Genomic DNA, 23,099 nt, shown 5'->3' on the forward strand with positions numbered 1-23,099 from the left:
TTCCATCGCCACCTCAAGACTTCCCTGATGGTATGCCTCGATGGCCCTAACTGGGTAGATGAGCTGCCCTGGGTCCTCCTTGGCATCTGCACAGCCTCCAAAGATGACCTATGGGTCTCTACCACCAAACTGCTCTACAGTGATACCCTCACAGTGCCAGGTCAGTCCTTATTCCATCCGCACAACAGCCCCAGGACCCCCTTTGAACTTTCAGCGCCTCCGTCAGAAACTCAGTGACCTGCCCCTCCCAGCCCCATTCAGACACAGCAGACCTCCAACTCATCTGCCCACAGACTTCATGTCTTGTGATTTTGTGTTTGAGGGTAGGGGTGGACACAGAGCACCACTCCAGCATCCCTACAAGGGACCTTACAAAGTTGCTCCACCGCACCACCTCCACTTTCACTTTGCAGGTCGATAACAGGGAGGAGATTTTCACGGTGGACCACCTGAAGCCAGCACATTTGGACCTGTTGCAGCTGGTCCCTGTGCAGTGGCCACCACACAGAGGCAGGCCTCCCACATGCTAAGTCACCACCGGTACCAGTTCTGTGGGAAGGGTTATATGGTGATGCAAAAATCTGCATGACGAACCGGCGGGGAAGTCGCAGCAGAGAGGGCAGTGCATTCCCATATCTTCCGCTCCACGACGGAAGTTGAGTCAGTGTGACTCAAGCAGCAAGGCATACATGTGGTCCGAATACACAGCTGATAAGCAAGTGTGCAAAGTTTAAATAAACATTCCTGCTGCAACCTCAGAGTTCACAGTCTATTTTTCCAGTCTGTTCACTCACTCACATCCAGCACACTACAACAGGAGCATAAAGGACAGCTTCTTCCCTGCTGTCATGAGATTCCTGAATAACATTTTGTGCACTATTTTGTTTTACTTTATTAAAAAGTGGTTTACATTAATGTTTGCTCTATGATGCTGCCGCAAAACACCAAATTTCATGATTGTTCACGACAATTCTGATTCTGATTCTGAATAATGAGCATTTAAAGTAGAAAAAAAGGAGATACATTGAATTAATGTAATAAACTCAAAACACGGCACAGTTAGGGTGGCAATTAGCAGAACACTGTTACAGCAACAGGGACTGGGGTTTGAATCCCACACTATCTGTAAGGAGTTTGTACATTCTCCTCGTGACTGCATGAATTTTCCCCGTGGGTTCCAGTTTCCTTCAAAAAATATACTGTGGGTGTAGGTTAATTGGGTAGCATGGGCTCATGGGCCAAAAGGGCCTGTTACAAGCCGTATGCTTGTCAAAATTTAAATTTAAAATTTTTTTAAATTACTGGTCAAAATAACTTGCATACGTACATTTTAAAAGAATCAAGGAAAGAGAAAGTAGACTATTGCACATACTGCATTTAATAATTTGAGGAAAATGTAGTGTCAAGGAACTGGCAGATGGCTAATACAAAGTGTAGAAATTAGTATGTAGAAGGTTGGAAAAAGAAAGTACCATGACTTAACCCTTGATTTGCAGCTCAACATTTTTGGATTCTACAGTATGTCCAGGCATTTTTTAAATGTGGGGAGGGTTTTGTGGCTGGTTGGGGGTTGTAGTCCACACCAACAAAAGGTGTTAACTGGATGATAAGGGGAGAAGTGAGAATTTATTTGTGTTGTGTGCGTAAAAGGAGACAGGGACAAGGGAAAGAGACACATCTAAGGGAAAGTGACAGGGATGGGGGAAAGGTTTAACAAAAGCTAGAGAAGTCAATATTAATGCCATCCGGTTGGAGGGTGCCCAGTTGGAAGATGAGCTGTTGTTCCTTCAATTTGCAGGTGGTCTCAGTCTGGCAGTGCATGAGGCCATGGACAGACATGTCAGCAAGGGAATGAGATGGGGAATTGAAATAGGTGACCACTGGGAGATCCACACTATTGCAGCAGACATAGCTGAGGTGCTCAACAAAGTGATCTCTCAGTCTGCGCCCAACCTCTCTGATGTCGAGGAGACCACAGCAGAAGCACAAGTGAAATGTTGCTTCACTTGGAAAATCTATTTGGGTCCCTGAATGGTGGTGAGGAAAAAAGTGTGGGCGCAGGGGTAGATCCCAAGGGGATGATTGGTGGGGAGGGAGGAGTCACAGAGGGAGCAGTCTCTGCAGAAGGCAGAAAGAGGAGAGGGGATTATGTGTCTAATGGTGGGAATATATGTCGAAGGAGGTGGTGGAAATGGTGAAGGAGGATGTGTCAGATGTAGAGGTCTATGGGGTGGTAGATGAGGACAAGAAATTCTGTCCTTGTTGTGGCATGGAGGGGGCCTGGGTAATGGAGGATTTTAGGTGGAGGTGGTAGAGAGAAAGCCACATTGTTTGAAGGAGGAGGACATCTCTGATGTCTGGCATGCAAGTCTCCATCCTGGCTGCAGATACAATAGAGATGGAGGAATTAAGAGAAAGAAATGGAATCCAGGGTGGGAAGAGGTATAGTGGAGGTAGCTGTGGGAGTTGGTGAGTTTGTAGATATCTATCGAGAGTTTGTCTCCTGAGAGGGAGATAGAGAGATCGAGGAAAGGGAGAATGTTGCTCAAGATGGACCAAATGAATTTGAGGTCGGGGTGGAAGTTGACAGCGAAGTGGATGAAGTCAATGAGCTCATCATGGGTACATAAGGCAGTGCAAAAGTAGTCATCAATGTAGCAATGGAAGAGTTGAGGGGCCTTATCTGTGTAGGCTTGTAGCATGGATTGTTAATTTAGCCATCAAAAAAGCAGGCATAGCTGGCGTTCATGCGGGTACCTACGACTACTCTTTTGACCTGGAGAAAATGGTATGAGTCAAAGGAGAAATTATTGAGGGTGAGGACAAGTTCTACCAGCCAGAGGAGGGTAGTGGTGGAGGGTGACTGGTTAAGTCTATTGTCCAGAAAGAAACAAAGAGCTTTGAGGCCTTCGGTATGGGGTATGTAGAGGAATAGGGATTGAATATCCATAGACAGATGCTTACTCCTCGTCCTATTTCTTATGGCTTCATGAATATCTTCTTAATGAGAAAGTGCAGAACTTGAAGGCCAAGTACCTCAAGTTCCTTGAAGACCATACATCAGAAGACCTCTCCTGGAGCCAGCACATTGAGATAAGGATCGCAAGGAAGGCTCTGATGGAAGTTTATTGGTTTGAATCTCTAAAACCATGTTTTCAAGCATGCATCCTTGAGGTGTGTCTGTGTTGATCGTCAGTGAGGAGATGTTGTTACCAACTCATACTGACTGTGGTCTTTCGATGAGAAGGTCAAGGAGCCAGTCACAGAGACTCGGAGTTTGGAACTTGTTGACCAGCACTGAGGAAATAACGGTGTTGAAGGCTGAAATGCAGTTGATAAATAGCAGCCTCATGTCTGAGTTGCAGTTTTCTGGGTGATCCAGAACTGAGTGGAGAGCCAGTGATATTCGACTGCTTGGAGTTATTGTGATGATGGGCAAACTGCAGTGGGTCCAGTTCTGTGCTTAGCCACATGTTATTTCTGGACAGGACCAATCTCTTGAAGCAATTCCTCACAGTAGATGTGGTTGGGGCAGCTCACGCGGCTCTTAGGCACCAGGATGATCGATGCCCTTTGGAAGCAGGTGGTAACCTGTCACTGCAGCAAGGAGAGGTTGAAAATGACCATGAACACTCTTGCTAATTGGTTGGCACAGATTTTCAGTACCTTGCCAGGTATGCCATCAGGGCCTGAAGCCATGAGAGGGGTCACCCTCCTGAATGATGATTTGACGTCAGTCTCAGAGACAGATATCACAGAGTCCTCAGCTTTTGCAGGGATTCTCATTGGGACTATTGAATTCTCCTTCTCAAAGTGATCAGAGAAGGTGTTCAGCTCATCGGGTAATGAGGCATCACAGCCATCTATGATGTTCTCCCTCACTTTGGAGGCTGTAATGGCCTGCATTTCCTACAATAGCTGGCATATCTCTCTCTCTCTCTCTCTCTCTCTCTCTCTCTCTCTCTCTCTCCCTTTAGCTTCCTCTGGAATTGCCACTTTGCTATTCAGCAGGTTGCAAATCGTCTGATTCATCCAAAGCTTCTGGTTGGGGAACTCCCTATGTGAGCATGGCACACACTCATCCACACAGGTTTTGATGAAGTCAGTGACATGTTGCATATTCATTCAAGTCTAAGGATGAGTCCTTGAATATGGCCTAGTCCACTGATTCAGTCTTGCCTCCCTCAACCATACTTACACCTTTTTGTTTTTCAATATTTAAAAAAAATTTTTGTCTATGTATGTACGAATAGCAAAATACAATAATCAAATATTAGTGTTGGTGGTATAAAACCACCAAACGCCCTCGCCCCAGCAAAAACTTCCCAAATAGGAAAAGAAAGAAATAATGATAAGAGAGAAGCAAAAAGAGAAATAAAGGAGAAAGTAAAGAAACCTGATTGCCAAGAAGACACCGCCCACCACATGGTTCTAACCATTTACATATTTAAATTCTTTAAAAGAGGTTAACGGGGCCCTGACGTCAGCACCTTGAGCCCAAAAAAGCAGTCTTTGACTTCAACTCCTTCTGTGTATGTCTTCCTTCCACACTCATCATAGCATGAATGCTACAAATTTCTATTTTAATCCATGCTGACTTTTTCTCTTCTAAAAATGAAGCAAGAAACCTCATTTGAATTGTCCTGTAATAATTTTTAAAATTTGGAAGCTGTAGGCTTTCTTCGCCACTGGTGCTGTATTCCTCAGTCTTACTTGCACACCAGGAGCAGAAGTACAGGCAGCTTCAGTTGGCATGCAAGGCCATTCATAACTGGTGTAAACCAATGCATGAATCGTCAAGATTAACTCTATTTTAGGTTTAAATCTTTATACAAAGGCACACACTAAAATGAGGTGCAAATAACAGTGGAGAACCTGGTTTCTCTGCACAACATTTTTTGTCCATGTTTTCAGATGAGATCCCCAGGCAGAGAAGGATTGGGACAGGAATCGTAAGTGTGACAATATTGGTTAATGAGTGTCCTTAGAAGTCTGGAGTGAGCTCATAATGCAGGGAACACTGGCAGTTGATTTTAATAGGTTTGAATATTTGAAAGCGAGTACCCAGAATCAGGCTGGAAGAAGCTAGACACAATCAGCCAGAGAAACTCAGTGGGCCAAGCAAGATCAGAATGGGGGACATTTCTTTTTCTCTCACTAGTTTCCTACAGCAGCTTCAGATTCCAGCACCTGGCAGTGTCCTGTGTATCTCAGATTGGAAGGTTGTGGGTTGCACTGTTCAACATCTGTTGCTATCTGTAAGGAGTTTGTATGCTCTCCCCGTGTCCTGCTCTGGTGTCCTCCCACATTCCAAAGATGAATGGGGTTAGTAACTTAATTGGTCAAATGTATTTTTTGGATGGCGCGGGCTCGTAGTCCCGAAGGGCCTGTTACAGAACTAGTATCTCTAAACTAAAGTAAAATTAAAAATAAAAATATGTGGATTAATGTTTGGCATAACAAAACTGTTGTGGAACAGAACTGAAGTATGAATGATAAAAGATACAATAAAACTATGATAATACCAAGAGTTGTTGCAGGGTGCAGGTGATTTTTGAAAAATCAAAAATCTGAAGATACTAGAAATATACAATTAAAAGAAAATGCTGGAAATACTCAATAGACAAGGCAGAATTTGTGAAGCAGACAAAACTACTGACTCTCTTCCTCCTTGCACAGATGTTGCTGGTCTCTTCATTTTCTGAATACTGGCCGATTATTGATTGGAAGTCAAATTCATTTCAGTGGCATGACAAGCTGGTGATTCCGATCCTGAGTGGAAACTGAGAGGGAAGGAAGCTAGCAGGCAACAAACAGCAGAAAGATCTGAAGTGGGGAGGGAATGTACAGATGTTCTGATAGAAACATTTTCAAAAATTCTGACTCAAGAGCAAAGTCAAATCCAGACATTTTATGGAATTCGCTGAACATTCTTTGTGAACATGTTTTTAAATTACACTAAACTAATATCAAAAACCTTTTCTTTAGTGAAACCAACACTTGGATCACAAAAGAAGCTCATCCTGCAAGTATCTCTGTAAATTTCCAAAAGAGCCTATATGAAACACAGTATCCTCCCCATTTCAGTGTCACTGGTTACATTGCAAAATTTACCTGCAATCTATTTGTCTTAGTTGGAGAATGGTCACGATTTTAAATGTTAACTAAGTTAATGAAGCTCTGAGACAAATATCCCAGAATACCTTCACAAGGACAAGGTGCCAGGAAGACATCAATCAAAGTCAAATCATTTCTTTCTCGTCCATGATTCAACCAGCAATAGTTTCCTCTGTCAGTGCGGATTTATCCCCACTCATTCAAGTTGAAGACCATTCTTTAGCCTAAATCTTAATTCGCTTAGACTAGTTTGAGTGCTATTAATCTCCCCTGACTTCTAGTCATTACATAATTTTCCAATGCTGCCAATATATTAACTTTATCAAATAACAGCTGTGTTTGGAAAAGAGCAATTTGAAGTAGATTTTAAGAATATCATTATCATATCAGCCTCACAATTATTTAGAAAATTTTGATCAGTTCTATACACTGAGAATCCCCAGAAGTCACTTAATTAATTCTCTGTACACTCCACCACATAAAAAAGGTTGACAATTCTTACGTTTTGGTCTGCAAGATGAATTTAGCCGCTCTTTTACCAATGTTCCGAACCAGAAGAGTTTTTTGAGAGTTGTATTTCACAGGACACACTGAAAAGTTGATTTGATCTGGAAAATCCAAAATAGCACGTGCTCCAATAGCTTTTATGGGCACCAAAAACTTCTCTCTCTCTGTAATGCAGATCAATTCATGGATATAGTCCTGAAGGAATGAAACAATAGATACTAAATTGTTTATTTAATTCTTATTCACACACACACCATAGGATTCAGAAAACAAGACCCATGCAACAACCCTTTCCTTCAAATGAACAGATCATCATCATCTAAATGGACATCAAAAATATTGTTTAATCAGCAAAAAACAAACTTTACAAAAGTGCACTGGAATAAATTGGGAGCACTGCATTTGAGAAGCTGGCTCTCAGGCTGCTTCGAACTTTTAAACATCATCTTTAAATTGTTACTGAAGGGAAATATGGAAATTACAGCAATCAACTTGAATGACAATTACACTTGGTTCTTAAGTTTAATCTTAGCTACCTAATTAATGCTAGGAACATTTCTAGCTGAAGTCGATGAAGACAAGTTTAATTTTAACAAGAGAAATGTGTGCTCCAATTTGAGAAAGTGATAAATATTAAACGTTGGGCCTTGGACAATGTCTGGCTCCAGCATACCAGGCTGTGAAGTTAGCAAATGAAGCAATAGCACATTGGAAGAGAGGTCTTTAAAATGGCTTCTTAGAGCCATAAAGCACACCAGGAACAGCCACCAAACAGAAATCAATGAAGGAAGGAAACAGATTTCTAGATGTTGATAAACCCAAGTCAGTTAATGTACCTGGTTAACATAGCATTTCTATTGTGCACCCATATCCCACTATATAGAAGCCCAGTATCAGAAAATTCTAGCCTACATCTTTGGAGATTATGGTGCATTATTATTATGTTACTGTTAGGTGATGATCCAGATTTTCAGATAAATGGTTACCATTAAAAAATCAATTCCTAGCGCTAAAGTATAAAATCTTTGGAACAACTCCAGGAGTCATTTGCGAATCGATATGTTGTATTGTTGGCTAAATTCCACATAACCTCTGATGGAACATTGATCAGGGTTTTCAATATTTTAAAAATAAAATTATTCTGTAATTTCCATGTTCTTCAGAAAAAAACTGAAGATAATACATGTATTGACTGATATACTATACATCAGCAAGAGCAGTTACATTAACACAGGGGTTCTCTGTTGTACCCACTGAGCACTTCCAGTTAATGCTTGTGATTAAATGCAACTATTTTGGTCTAAGAGTTCACCGTAATACTTCACTTTATAAACCCCATATAGCAAAAGGCTGTTGAAGAAATCCACCCTGGAGTCTCTTTTCCCTTTAGGAAGAGATCTCAAGGTTATAACTTGGTAATTTAATGCCTTTATATACTCGTGGAACAAAACTTCATAGAAGGTGGTTTTGAGGAAAGCATCCCCTTTAAATAAGAAGTATTACTACAGAATTTATCTTCTTTGCTGCTGAAATCCAAACCAAATACTACATTTGGCTGTCAAATGCTATAGCCATGGAAAGATAATTAACTACATCTGGGAAGAAGGCAGAAGCCAGGAGATGCAGAGGACAAACAAGGGGGAAATGACATTGGAAGGAGAAAGGATGGTAGAGGCGTTAAAGGGAAGAAAAGGAATTGCAGAATAAAAGGTAGAAGAACCACTTCAATGGGAGTTCGTCAAGTCAAGTCACTTTTATTTATCGTTCATACCATGCTTGCATGAAGAGACGAGATTGCATTTCTCCAGGACCACAGAGCATATTTATGTACATACAAGTTAGAAGTTAAACACATGAAAATAATAAAATATAAAAACGTATACAGTAAAGGTCCACGGTACACTATCCACATATGTTCTGGGAATTCAGGAGCCTGATGGCTTGGGGGAAAACTGTTGCCTAATCTGGACGTAAAGGCCCAAGTCCTACCAGATGGCAGCAGGGAGAACAGTTTACATGAGGGGTATGTGGAGACCTTCACAATGTTTATTGACTGCATCGAGGGTAGTAGATGTCCTTCATGCTAGGAAGCAGTCCCCCAATGATCTTTTCACTCTCCTCTACAGGCTCTTGCAGTCCGAGGTGGTACAGCTTCCAAACCAGGCGATGATGCAGTTGCACAGTTTACATGTACATCCTCTGTAGAATGTAGTGAGGAGGGAGGGTGGGAGATGGACTTTCCTCAGCCTTCACAGGAAGACGAGGCACTGCTGGGCTTTCTTGGCTATGGAGCTGGCGTTAAAGGACCAGGTGCACTCCAAGGAACTTGACACTCTTGACCACCTCAACAGTCGACCCATCAATGGTCAGTCGAGCTTGGTCACCTGGGCCCTCCTGAACATCTCTTTTGTTTTTTTTTAAGATTTAGATACAGATTGTTGGCTCTGCCCCAGTCCGTTAGCGACTGCACCGCAACTCTGTATGCTGCCTCCTCATACTTACTACAAGGCCCAGTTGTGTCATCAGTGAACTTGATGATATGATTTGAGCTGTGTTTAGCTGCACAGTCATGGGTCAGGAGAGTGAACAACAATGGACTAAGCACCCAGCCCTGGGGGGACCCATGCTCAGTGTGATGGCCTTGGAAGTGCTATTACTGATCTGGACTGCTTTAGGTCTCCCCGACAGGAAATCAAGAATCCAATTGCAGAGGGAGGCGTTTAGACCCAGCAGGCTCAACTTCCTTATCAGGCACTGAATGCCGAACTAAAATGTACAGTGAAGTTGATGGGGGCATTTCTATCACTGCGTCAAATTGAGAGTAACAGGTTTTAGGAATTCTTGTTATCCACTGAAGGCTGCATACTGTATTGGTATTGGGGTGAGGTGAAGATTCTTTGTGCATGGCGGAGGAACCTAGTACTATTTTCTGCTGAGTGTGCCCCTAATCTCGACATGTTAATACTATGTTATAAAGTTGCTCATAATTCTCATGATACTTTGCTTTCTCCCTCATTCAAGCTTGTGGACTTGCCTGCCTTTTCTACCTTTGCTTTTGGTTAAGGGCCATAAGATCATAAGAAATATGAGCAGGAGTCGGCCATCCGGCCCATCGAGCCTGCTCCGCCATTCAATAAGATCACAGCTGATCTGATCATTGACTTAACCCCACCTACCTGCCTTTTCCCCATATCCCTTAATTCCTTTTTTATGTAATAATCTATCTAGCTGAACCTTAAATATGTTTAATGAAATAGTCGCAACTGCATCCCTGGACAGAGAATTCCACAGATTCACTAGTCTCCGGGAAAACCAGTTTTTCCTCATCTCCACCTTACATCTACCTCCCTGAATCTTGAGGCTGTGTCCCCAAGTTCTGGTCTCACGTACCAGTGAAAACAATTTTCCTGCTTCTATCTTATCTATCTCTTTCTTAATTTTATATGTTTCTATAAAATCTCCTCTCGTTCTTCTGAATTTGAGTGAAAATAATCTCAGGTGATTTAGTCTATCCTCATAGGTCAACCCCCTCTCATCTCTGGGATCAACCTGGTTAACCTCCTCTGGACTGCCTCCAAGGCCAGTAGATCCTTCCACAATACTCGGTCTCACCTTGTACAGTTGCAGCCTGACCTCCCTGTTCTTGAATTCAATTCCTCTAACGATGGCCAACATTCCATTTCCCTTCTTAATAACCTGTCATACCTACAAACCAACTTTTTGCGATTCATGTACAAGCCCTCCCAAGTCCTTCTGCACTAGAGCTTTCTGCAGTCTTTCACCATTTAAATAATAATCTGTTCCTCGATGTGTTCCTTAAAGTTGATGACATATTTACTAACATTGTACTCCATCTACCAGACCTTTTCTATATCCTTCTGCAGACTCTCCACATCCTCTGTACAATTTGCTTTTCCACTTAATTTAGTATCATCTGCAAACTTGGCTACACGACACTCTGTCCCCTCTTCCAAATCATCAATATAAGTGGTGAACAGCTGCGAGTCCAGCACCGACCCCTGTGGCCCCCCACTTACTGCTGTCTGCCATTCAGAAAAACACTCTCTTCCTTATCCCAACTCTCTGCCTTCTGTCAGTTAACCAATTCTCAATTCATGCCAATATACTTTCCCCGACTCCATTCATCTGTATTGATAAGCCTCTTGTGCAGCGCCTTATCATACTCTTTTTGGAAATCTAAATATAAAACATCCCCCTGTTCCCCTCTATCTACCACACCCATTATCTCCTCAAAGAACTCCAGCTAGTTTGTCAAACAAGACCTGCCCTTTCTGAATCCATGCTGTGTCTGCCTAATGGAACCCCTTCATTCTTAATGTCTCGCTATTTCATCCTTAATGACAGCTTCAAGCATTTTCCTGTCTACAGACATTAAGCTAACTGGCTGATAGTTACCTGTCTTCTGCCTACATCCCTTTTTAAAAAGTGGCGTGACATTTGCTGTCTTCCAATCTGCCGGGACCTGACAAGAATCCAGAGAATTTGGGTAAATGATGACCAACTCCCACCATTTCCCTCGGTCCCCTGGGATGCAGCCCATCAGGACCAGGGGATTTTTCCACTTTCAGTCTCATTAGTTTGCTCATCACTATCTCTTTTGTAACAATTATTTTATCAAGGCCCTCACCTCCCTTCACATCCTTATCACCACTCTTTGGTATGCTGGACATGTCTTCCACCGTGAAGGATGATAAAAAATATCTGTTCAATGCCTTGGCCATTTCCTCCTTACTCAATATCAATCTCCCTTTCTTATCTTCCAAGGGACCAATGTTGACTCTAGCCACCGTCTTCCATTTTATATATTTATAAATTTTTTTGCTATCTGCTTTTATATTTTGTGCAAATTTACCTTCATAATCCTTCTTCCCTTTCCTTATTTCTCGTTTAGTTTTCCCAATCCTTCAGTTTCCCTTTACTCTTGGCTACTTTGTACACATGAGCTTTTAATTTTATACTTTTCTTTATTTCCTTAGTCAACCAAGGCTGTCTTCCCTCTCTTACTGCCTTTATTTTTAATGGGAATATATTTTTGTTGAGCACTGTGAAAAATCCTTTTGAAAGTCTTCCACTGTTCCTCAATTATTCTGCCAGTCCATGCTGACCAATTCTTCCCTATCCTGTTGTAATCTCCTCTGTTCAAGTATAATACACTAGTTTTAGATCAAACTATTGCACCCTCCATCTGCATGAGAAATTCAATCATACTATAATCACTTTTTCTAAGAGGGTCCCTAACTACTAGATCATTAATTCTACCTATCTCATTGCACAGTACTAGATCTAAAATAGCATTCTCCCTTGATGGTTCCTTAATATGCTGCAAAAGAAAGCTATCACGGATGCATTCTATGAAGTCGTCCTCCCTGACTCCCTCAACCAACTTGATTTTCCCAATATATATAGAAGTTGAAGTCCCCACAACAACTGTCGTTCTGTTCTTACATGCTTCAGTTATCTCTCGGTTAAAGGCCTGTGCCACTGTGCTATTGTTATTTGGTGGGCAATATAAACAACTCCCACCAGTAATTTTTTTCCCTTTGCTATTCTTAATCTGTACCCAGATGGACTCAACATTCTGCTCCTTAGATCTTATATCATCTCTCGCTATTGCCCTGATCTCATCCTGGATTACAACCGCCACCCCACCTTCTTTACCTTCCTGCCTATCTTTTTTGTATTACTTGATATCCTTGAATATTTAATTCACAATCATGCTCCACCTTGCAACCATGTTTCTGTGATGGCCACAAAATCATATGCCTGGGAACTGATTTGGGCCTCAAGTTCACTAACCTTGTTTCTAATAGTACACATAAAGTGCCCTTATGCTCATTGTCCTTTTAGAATCTAGTGACCTCTGCATCTTTTTCTTTTGACTTTTCTTCCCTCTATTTTTCTTCTTCTCTTTCCTAACTCTAGCTTTGGTCTCTGTACCACCTTCCTCATTCTTTCTTTGTAGGCTCCCACCCCCCTACCACATTAGTTTAAGCCTTCCCCAACAGCACTAGCAAACAATCTCCTGAGGACATTGATCCCAGCCCTGCCCAGTTGGAGACCTATCTGTCCCAGAACCAGTTCCAATGCCACGAGGATTTGAAACCCTCCCTCCTGCACCACCATTCAAGCCATATATTCATTCTAACCATCCTGCTATTTCTATTCTGGCTAGGTCGTGGCACTGGTAATAATCCTGAGATTATTGCTTTTGAGGTCCTACTCCTTAATTTATCCACAACCTCCCTAAATTCAGCTTGTAGGACCTCATCCTGCTTTCTTCCTATATCATTGGTACTGTACCAATATGGATCACGACAGGTGGTTGTTCACCCTCCTCTTTCGGAATGTCCAGCAGCTGTTCCAAGACACTGGAAAGCGATCATCAGACTTTGCCCTGGCTGCCACCCTTAACCAGGTAGGCAGACCAGTTGCTTTCTTTTTCCGTACCCTATAGGGCCCCAAAATTTGACACTCCTCAGTCAAGAAAGAGGCCCCAGCCATTGTCGAGGCAGTGCGGCACTGGCGCCATTACTTGGCTGGGAAATGATCTACCCTGCTAACTGACTAATGGGCTGTTGTGTTCATGTTTAACAACCAGCAGCGGGGAAAAATTGAAAATGACAAGATACTGAGGTGGAAAACTGAACTGTCCATCTACAATCACAATACCTTGTACTGACGGGGGAAACTTAATGAGCAACTGGATGCCCTGTCCCATGGGACCCTTGCCAGTGAGCAGACTGACTGCCTACAAAATCTCCATAATGATCTCTACCACCCGGAGTTACCAGGTTCTTCCCCTTCATCAAAGCCTGCAACCTGCCATGCTCCATCAAAGAGATCAGATCCATGACCAAGAACTGCCAGGCCTGTGCTGAGAGCAAACGACAGTCAGGGCATAGTTAATAAAAGCCACCCACCTTTTTAAGCATGTCAGGGTTGACTTTAAAGGACTCCTGGCCTCCATAGACTGTAACGTGTATTTCCTCAATGTCATTGATGAATACTCCCATTTCCCATTTGCCATCCCCTGCTTTGACCCAGCCCTGCACAGTCTTTTCACTCTATTCAGCTTCCCCAGCTATATCCACAGTGACCAGGAGTCCCCTTTAATGAGTGACGAGCTGCGCCAGTATCTGTTGGCCAGGGGCATTGCCATGAGCAGGACCATTTGCTATAACCCCCAGGGAAATGGGCAAGTGGAAAGGGAGAGCACCACAGTCTTGAAGACCATCTTCCTGGCCTTGTGATCTGAGGCCTTCCAGTCTCCCGCTGACAAGAGGTCCTCCCGGGGTGCTCCACACTGTCAGGTCCCTTCTATGTACTGCCATAAATGCCACATCCCTTGAACGCATGTTTTCCTTTCCCAGGAAATCTGCGTCAGGAACCACGCTACCAGCGTGGCTGACATCCCCAGTGCCAGTATTACTCCAGAAGCATGTGAGGAGACACAAATCCAACCCTCTGGTCAAAAGGATCCATCTCCTCCATGCCAACCCCCAATATGTCCTAACGGACACTTAGAAATCTTGCTCTTCTAGGGGCCCTGGAGACCTCTACTGATCACCCCACACCCCTCACCCATGGCCACACACAATGCACCTGAACTATGGTACCCTGCCTCTTTCCCCAACAGAGGATGTACCAGACTAGCCGTCACTTACCCACCAGCACAGCTCCAATGACCACATACAGGTGTCCAAGACCGTCCAGGACTCATCAATGTACCACATTCACAACAGGTACTACGACGGTCCCAACGAATGACCAGACCACCTGAGAGACTTAATTTATGACTTTATAAACACCACTTAATCCCGCTGGACTTTTTTTTAAAATGAGGGACGAATGTGGTAAACCACTGTCGCATGTCTTGGTCTGGTTGTCTGCACCTGTGGCCCCGCCCATAGGCTCCTGTATAAAGGTAACTTCCACAGCCCCTTCCTCAGTGCAGGTCAATCGAGCAGGATGGATGTGCCTTTGTTCTTTAGTGAATAAAAGCCTAATGGTTTCTCCACCTCAGTCTTTGAGTAATTGATGGTGCATCACTCCTGTCCAAGGTTCTTTTTTCCATAATGAACTTCAAAGCAATTTAAAACCTGTTCCATGAATCCATACTCTTTGCCACATTACCACCAACAACTCAGTATAGGCCTTAAACAGCTTGTCAAAGGAGATGACAGGACTTTATTTAAAATCCTGCATCTGAGGGATCTGTGCTCAAGATGGCTGTGACTTGACGTCTATAGTTGGAAAAATGCTTGAAGCCATCATTAAAGATGAAATAGTGAAACTTTTGGAATGTAAGGGTTCAATCAGGCAGACGCAGCATGGTTTTAGAAAGGGAAGATCTTGTTTTACAAACTTGTTAGGATTCTTTGAGGATATAATGGGTGCGATGGATAGAGGGGAACAGGTTGATATTGTACATTTGGATTTCCAGAAAGCGTGTGATAAGGTGCCACACAAGAGACTTATCAGTAAGTTACAGGAAAGTGGAGTCCAGGGAAGTATATTGGCCTGGATTGAAAATTGGTTGTCTGACAGGAGGTAGAGAGTCGGGATAAGTAGGAGTTTTTCAGGTTGGCAGAGAATGGTAAGTGGGGTGCCACAGGGGTCAGTGTTAGGCCCACAACTGTTCATCATTTACATTGATGACTTGGAGGAGGGAACAAAATGTGATGTAGCCAAGTTTGAGGATGACACCAAATTGAGTGGAAGAGCAAACTGTAATGAGGATGTGGAGAGTCTGCAGAGAGATATAGTTAATCTGGATGAGTGGGCAAAGGTCTGGCAGATGGAGTACAATGTTAGTAAGTGTGAGGTTATCCACTTTGGCAAGAAAAATAAAAGAGCTGAATATTATTTAAAGGGTGAAAAACTACAGCATGCTGTTGTGCAGAGGGACTTGGGAGTGCTTGTGCATGAATCGCAAAAAGTTAGGTTGCAGGTGCAGCAGGTTATTAAGAAGGAAAATGGAATGTTGGTCTTCATCGCTAGAGGAATTGAATTCAGGACTAGGGAGGTAATGTTGCAACTGTATAAGGTACTGGTGAGACCGTACCTGGAGTACTGTGTCCAGTTCTGGTCTTCATATTTGAGGAAGAATATACTGGCTTTGGAGACGGTCCAGAGGAGGTCTACTAGGTTGATCCCTGGGATGAAGGGGTTGACTTATGATGAAAGATTAAATTGTCTAGGATTGTATTCCCTCGAGTTCAGTAGAATGAGAGGAGATTTTATAGAAACATATAGAATTATGAAGGGTATGATAGGATAAATGTAGGAAGGTTTTTTGAGCTGGCCAGGGAAACTAAAATGAGAGGACACAGTCTCAAGATTCGGGGGAGTAGATTTAGGACAGAGATGAGGAAAAATAGTTTTTCCCAGAGAGTAGTGAATATTTGGAATTCTCTTATCAGGGAAGTGGTTGAGGCTGCTTCATTAAACATATTTAAAATTCGGTTAGATAAATTTTTACATGATAGAGGAATTAGGGGATATGGGGAGAAGGCAGGTAGGTGGAGTTAGGTCATAAATTAGATCAGCCATGATCTTATTGAACGGCGGAGAAGGCTCGATGGGCCATTTTTGCCCTACTCCTGTTCCTACTTCCTATGTTCCTATGTTCCTATGTTCGGCCTTAGCGACATGGGAATGGAGATTCCAGGGCAGTAGTGAACTGATGCAGGGCACCAGTAATGGGGAGAAACCCCTCCATTGAGAAGAAGCAGAGGAGACAACCCTAAGGATGGTGACTACAGTGGAGGCTCAGTGGCTGAAGGACACACACAGGAGGCGAGCTATTGGCAACTTGCAGGCGAGGAGCCCACATATGCTTCAGGCTGTTGTTGACTTAGGCTCAAAGGAATCACACCAGGCTGCATGATGATGAAGACTGGCTCATGACAATCAGGTACTAGGACGAGGTTTCAAGAGGGTGCTGATGGCAAGGAGAGCTTCTGAAGGGCTCTGGATGCTAGAGGCATCCTCATTATGTCGGAGGTTTGGATCTGGGATTGGGTTGGCGATGGATTAAACTTAACTGGAGTCTGTGCAATTGCAGAAGCACTGGAGGTGTGACTCTGGGGGGGACTCTCTTTTGCTTCTCTTTCTCTGATTGTAAGAGGCACTGGAAAATGTTAATAGCAAATCTTTTTCTGCCTTATGGCAGACTAAAGGCAATTATGTAATATTTCTTTTTTATTACATGCCAATACAGAGTATCTGATCTTAATTACCACGACAAAAAAATTCCTTCAACAGATTGTCAGGCAGGATAACGTCTTTAAAATCTGTGTTAGCTACTATTTTCTCTTCATTAAAAATATGACAATTTCAATCTACATACCTATTAACTCTTTTTCCAGCTATTATCTATTTGCCTGTCCTTATTACATGCAACAATATTGCCATTTCCTTTTGCAGCTGTTTGAACAGGAGAGAGACATGAATGCAGGGTGGGCACCCTGCAATAAATCAACATTTCAAGGATAATTATCAGTGTGTGAGGTGGATGAACATTGATCCAGTACCATGCAGTTGTTTCTTTGAACTCATTACTACTGGTCTTATGCAGAGCCAGTGTAAGTGCAAGTTTATTTGTCCTGTTATATCTGGTACAGTGGGATTTTTGACAACAATTATGGCGGCAAAATTAGTTGATGGGAATGACTTGCATTTGTTAAAAGATTTCAGCCACCAATGAAAATGAGTGATAAACATAATTGAGACTTTATCAGAGGAATAAATCAATGGACGTTAGTGAGCTTATGAATAGAGATTCATCCTTTGTTACATGCACCAAATATGGATATACAGTATACATGTACTGTATTTTGATATAAATTCCTTGGAGTTGTGGTTAAATGCCTGAATTTATCAAATTAGATTATAATATGCACTTTTATTTTGCTGGAAAGTGGTCAGTGATGTTTAAAAGGTGAAAAGTGATCTGATTTTGTCAAGTGAGCACACCAGGTTTAAGTTTCAATCTCTCATTACTGCAGTCAGAGGTTCTCATGGGCTTCAAAAGGCCATCAATCACCCTAGTCAGTGCCCAAGAAAAGCAGAGTGAACTGCTTCACTGACTATCACCCAGTCGCACTCATGTCCACTGTGAGGAAATGTTTTGAGAGGATGGGCATGGCCAGAATTAAAGAAATGGACCTGCTGAAATTCACTTACTGCCACAATCGCTTCACAGCAGAGCCAATCTTACAAGCTCTCCACTCAGCTCTGGATCACCTTGACAACAGCAACATGTACATCAGGCTATTATTCATCAACTACAGCTCAGCCTTCAACACCCTCAGTACTTTCAAAAAGCTTCAAAACCTGGACCTCTGCAACTGACATCCTCATGAGAAGACAATAGTCATTATGAATCAGAAACAATATCTCCTCCTCACTGACAGTCAACATAGCCGCACCTCAAGGATACCTACTTAGCCCATTGCTCTACTCACTCTACACCCATGACTGTGTGGCCAGGCACAATTCAAATGCCAATGACACCACGGTCAACAGAATCACAGAGGACAATGAGGAAGTGTACAGGATGATATAGATCTGTTGGTTGAGTGGTGTCACAACAACAACAACGTCCTCAACGTTAGCAAATCTATGAAACTGATTGTAGACTTCAGGAAGAAGAAATCAGGAGAACACAAACCATTCCTCATTGAGGGATCAGCAATGGAAAAGGTTAAGAACTTCAAATTCTGAGTGTCAACATCGATCCCGGGCATCAATATCGATGCAATCACAAAGCAGTTTCGCAACAGCAGTACCTCATGACGATTTTAAAAAGATTTGGTATGTCACCAAAGACTTACAGATTTTTACAGGTGCACCGTGGAGAGCATTCAGACTGTTTGCATCATGGTCTGGTATAGAGGTGCCAATGCACAGGACAGAAAAAGGCTAGTGAGAGTTTTGAAATGGGCCTGCGCCATCATGGGCATTAGTCTTCACTCCATTAAGGACATCTACAAAAGACAGTGTTTCAATAAAGCAGCCTCTATCCTCAAGGACACTCACAACCCAGGCCATGATCTCTTTACACGACTAAAAAGAGGTTTAGGAGTCTGATAAGAAATAACCTCTGCCATCAGATATTTAAATGGACAATGAACCCAAACACTATCTCATTTTCTCTTTTTTTTTACGTAATTTTAGGTCACCTAAAGTGATTGTAATGTTTGATGCTACTGCAAAAAAATGAATTTTGTGACATGTTCATGACATCAAATTCTGATTCTGAAGTACAAGTTGTACCTCTTTAATCTGGCGACATTAGAACCTGGCCATTGCCAGACCACAGAAAATGCGGTAAAACAGAAAAGACTTCAAAGGGAACCCCCTATGTAAACATATCAAAGGTAGAACAAAGCTTAAAACAGGAAAAAATACTGTGGAGCTGCATGGTTAGTATAATGATTAGTGCAATGTCTTTACAGTACCAGCAATCGGGACCAGGGTTCGAGTCCAATGCTGTCCGAAAGGAGTTTGAACTAATGGCGGCAGATTCAAAATGCTGGACGACGGGAGTTGCCAGACCACAGAATGCTGGTAAGTGTGCGCAACCTGTACAACGCATGAACTATCTGATCACTGAAGAGAAAACATAATGTTTATGTTCTAGCCTCCCTCTGTTCCAATTCCTCCAATTTATCCTCTTGCTCCTCTTAAATTGTACCTTCTTGAGACAAGGAATTCTCACATTTCACATCAACATACATTATGATCTTGAAGTGTAGATTGTGGAGGAACACGTGACCTCACCATCTGGAATGTGGACTATGGATGGACATGTGACCTCCCCTTTGGAATGTGGATTGTGAAGGGATGTTGACCTACCCGTCAAGAATGTGGATTGTGGAGGGACATTTGACTTCCCCAACTGGAATGTGGTTTGTGTGTGGCATGTGACCTCCATGTCTTGAATCTGGCTTGAGCAGGGTCATGTGACCTCCCCGTCTGGAATTTGGCTTGTAGACGGGCATGTGGCCTCTCTGTCTGGAATCTGGAATGTTGAGGGACATGTCACCTCCCCATCTTGAATGTGGCTTGAGCAGGGGCATATGGCCTCTCTGGCTGGAACGTGAATTGTGGAGGGATATGTGACCTCCCCATCTGGAACGTGGCTTGTGGAGGGAAATGTGACCTACCAGTCGCGAATGTGGATTGTGGAGGGTCATGTGGCCTCTGCCTGGAATGTGGATTGTGGAGCAACATGTGACCTGCCAGTCTAGAATGTGGATTGTGGAGGGACATGTTACTTCCCCATCTGGAATGTGAATTTTGGAGGGGCGTGTGACCTCCCCTTCTGGAATGTGGATTGTGGAGGGGCATGTGACCTCACCTTCTGGAAAGTGGATTGTGGAGGGACATGTGACCTCCCCATCTGGAATGTGGACTGTGGAGGGTTACGTGACTTCACCATCTGGCATGTGGTTTGAGCAGGGTCATGTGGCCTCTCTGACTGGAACGTGAATTGTGGAGGGATATGTGACCTCCCCATCTGGAACGTGGCTTGTGGAGGGGAATGTGACCTACCAATCGGGAATGTGGATTTTGGAGGGGCATGTGGCCTCTGCCTTGAACATGGATTGTGGAGGGATACGTGATCTCCCCATCTGGAATGTGGATTGTGGAGCAACATGTGACCTGCCAGTCTGGAATGTGGAATGTGGAGGGACATGTGACTTCCACTTCTGGAATGTGAATTTTGGAGACGCATGTGACCTCCCCTTCTGGAATGTGAATTGTGGAGGGGCATGGGACCTCCCCTTCTGGAAAGTGGATTGTGGAGGGACATACAACCACTTCATCTGGAATGTGGATTGTGGAGTGACATGTGACCTCCCCGTCTTGAATGTGGCTTGAGCAGGGGCATGTGGCCTATCTGACTGAAACATCTGGAACGTGGCTTGTGGAGGGGTATATGACCTATCCATCTTGAATGTGTATTGTGGAGGGGCATGTGATGTCACCATCTGGAATGTCAATTGTGGGAAGTCATGTCAACTCTCCATCTAAAATGTGGATTGTGGAGGGGCATGTGGCCTCTCCGCCTGGAACGTGGATTGTGGAGGGATATGTGATTTCCCCACCTGGAATGTGGATTGTGGAGCAACATGTGACCTACCAGTCTGGAATGTGGATTGAGGAGGGACATGTAACTTCCCCATCTGGAATGTGAATTTTGGAGGGGCATGTGACCTCCCCTTCCGGAATGTAGATTGTGGAAGGACATACGACCACTCCATCTGGAATGTGGATTGTGGAGCGACATGTGACCTCCCCATCTGGAACGTGGATTGTGGAAGGTTATGTGACCTCACCATCTGGCATGTGGCCTTTCTGTCTGGAATGTGGATTGTGGAGGGACATGTGACCACCCCGTCTTGAATGTGGCTTGTGTGCGGCATGTGACCAATCCATCTGGAATGTGTATTGTGGAGGGGCATGTGACGTCACCATCTGCAATGTCAATTGTGCCGAGGCATGTCAACTCTCCATCTAAAATGTGGATTGTGCAGAGACATGTGACTTCCCCATCTGGAATTTGGTTTGTGGAGCGACATGTGACCTCCCCGTCTTGAATGTGGCTTCAGCAGGGGCACGTGACCTCCCCTTCTGGAATGTGGCTTATGGAGGGGCACGTGGCCTCTCCGTCAGCAATATCAATTGTGGAGCGGCATGCAACCTCCCGATCTGGAATGTGGATTGTGGAGGGGCACGTGACCTCCCCAACTTGAATGTGGATTGTGGAGCAAAATGTGATCTACCAATCTGGAATGTGGATTGTGGAGGGACATGTACTTCCCCATCTGGAATGTGGATTGCGGAGGGACATGGGACCTCCCCATCAGGAATGTGGAGCGACATATGACCTCCCTGTCTGGAATGTGTATTGTGGAGGCGGATGTGGCCTCTCTGCCTGGAATGTGGATTTTGGAGGGACATGTGACCACCCCATTTTGCATGTGGCTTGAGCAGAGACATGTGGCCTCTCTGACAGTAATGGGAATTGTGGAGGGATATGGAACCTCCCCATCTGGAACGTGGCCAGTGGAGGGGAATAAGACCTACCAGTCGGGAATGTGGATTGTGGAGGGGCATGTGGCCTCTCCTCCTGGAACGTGGATTGTGGAGGGACACATTACCTCCCCACCTTGAATGTGAAATGTGGAGCGACGAGTGACCTACCAATACGGAATGTCGATTGTGGAGAGTCATGTGGCCTCTCTGCCTGGAAGGTGGATTGTTGAGGGACACATGACCTCCCCATCTGGAATGTGGATTGCGGAGCAACATGTGACCTACCAGACTGGAATGTGGATTGTGGAGCGACATGTGACTTCTCCATCTGGAATATGAATTGTGAAGGGGCATGTGACCTCCCCTTCTGGAATGTGGATTGTGGAGGGGCATGTGACTTCCCAATCTGGAATGTGGCTTGTGGAGGGTCATGTGGCTTCTCTGATTGGAACGTGTATTGTGGAGGGACATGTGACCTCCCCATCTGGAACATGGCCTGCGGAAGGGATTGTGACCTACCAGTCGGGAATGTGGATTGTGGAGCAACATGTGACCTGCCAGTCTGGAATGTGGAATGTGGAGGGACATGTGACTTCCCCATTTGGAATGTGAATTTTGGAGGGGCATGTGACCTCCCCTTCAGCAATGTGGATTGTGGAGGGGCATGGGACCTTCCCTTCTGGAAAGTGGATTGTGGAGGGGCATGTGACCTCGCCTTCTGGAATGTGGATTGTGGAGGGGCATGGAACCTCCCCTTATGGAAAGTGGATTGTGGAGGGAAATACGACCTCTCCATCTGGAATGTGGATTTTGGAGGGACATGTTACCTCCCTATCAGGAATGTGGATTGTGGAGGCACATGTGGCCTCCCCATCAGGAATGTGGAGAGACATATGACCTCCCTATTTAAAATGTGGATTGTGGAGGCATATATGACCTCCCTATCTGGAATGTGGATTGTGGAGGGACATGTTACCTCCCTATCAGGAATGTGGATTGTGGAGGCACATGTGGCCTCTCCGTCTGCAACTTGGATTGTGGAGGGAAATGTGACATAACCATTTGGAACGTGGCTTCTGGTGGGGCATGTGCCCTCTATGTCTGCAATATGGATTGTGGAGGGTTATTTGACCTCTCCGTCCGGCACGTTGATTGTGGAGGGATATATGGGCTCTCTGTGTAAAACGTCGATTGTGGAAGGGCATGTGGCCTATCCATCAGGAACATGGATTGTGGAGGGGCAGGTGACCTATTCATCTGGAATGTGGATTGTGGACGAGCATGTGGCCTCTCCGTCTGAAACACTGATTAGGGTGGGGAATGGGGCCTCACCATCTGGAACGTGATTGTGGAGCAGCATGTGACCTCCCCATCTTGAATGTGGCTTGAGCAGGGGCATGTGACCT

The 23,099-nt window shown here is 44.1% G+C and overlaps 1 protein-coding gene across 1 annotated transcript in view; it reads right to left on the minus strand.

The window, feature by feature from the left end:
• Positions 1–23,099, minus strand: part of hydin (HYDIN axonemal central pair apparatus protein) — a 1,560,590-nt gene that overhangs the window by 1,374,918 nt on the left and 162,573 nt on the right. Inside the window, exon 6 of the mRNA XM_069900939.1 lies at positions 6,620–6,819. Coding sequence (XP_069757040.1) covers positions 6,620–6,819 — 200 coding nt within the window. The remainder of the gene's footprint in view (positions 1–6,619; positions 6,820–23,099) is intronic.

Source organism: Narcine bancroftii, chromosome 10 (assembly GCF_036971445.1).
Source record: "Narcine bancroftii isolate sNarBan1 chromosome 10, sNarBan1.hap1, whole genome shotgun sequence".
Lineage (NCBI taxonomy): Eukaryota > Metazoa > Chordata > Chondrichthyes > Torpediniformes > Narcinidae > Narcine > Narcine bancroftii.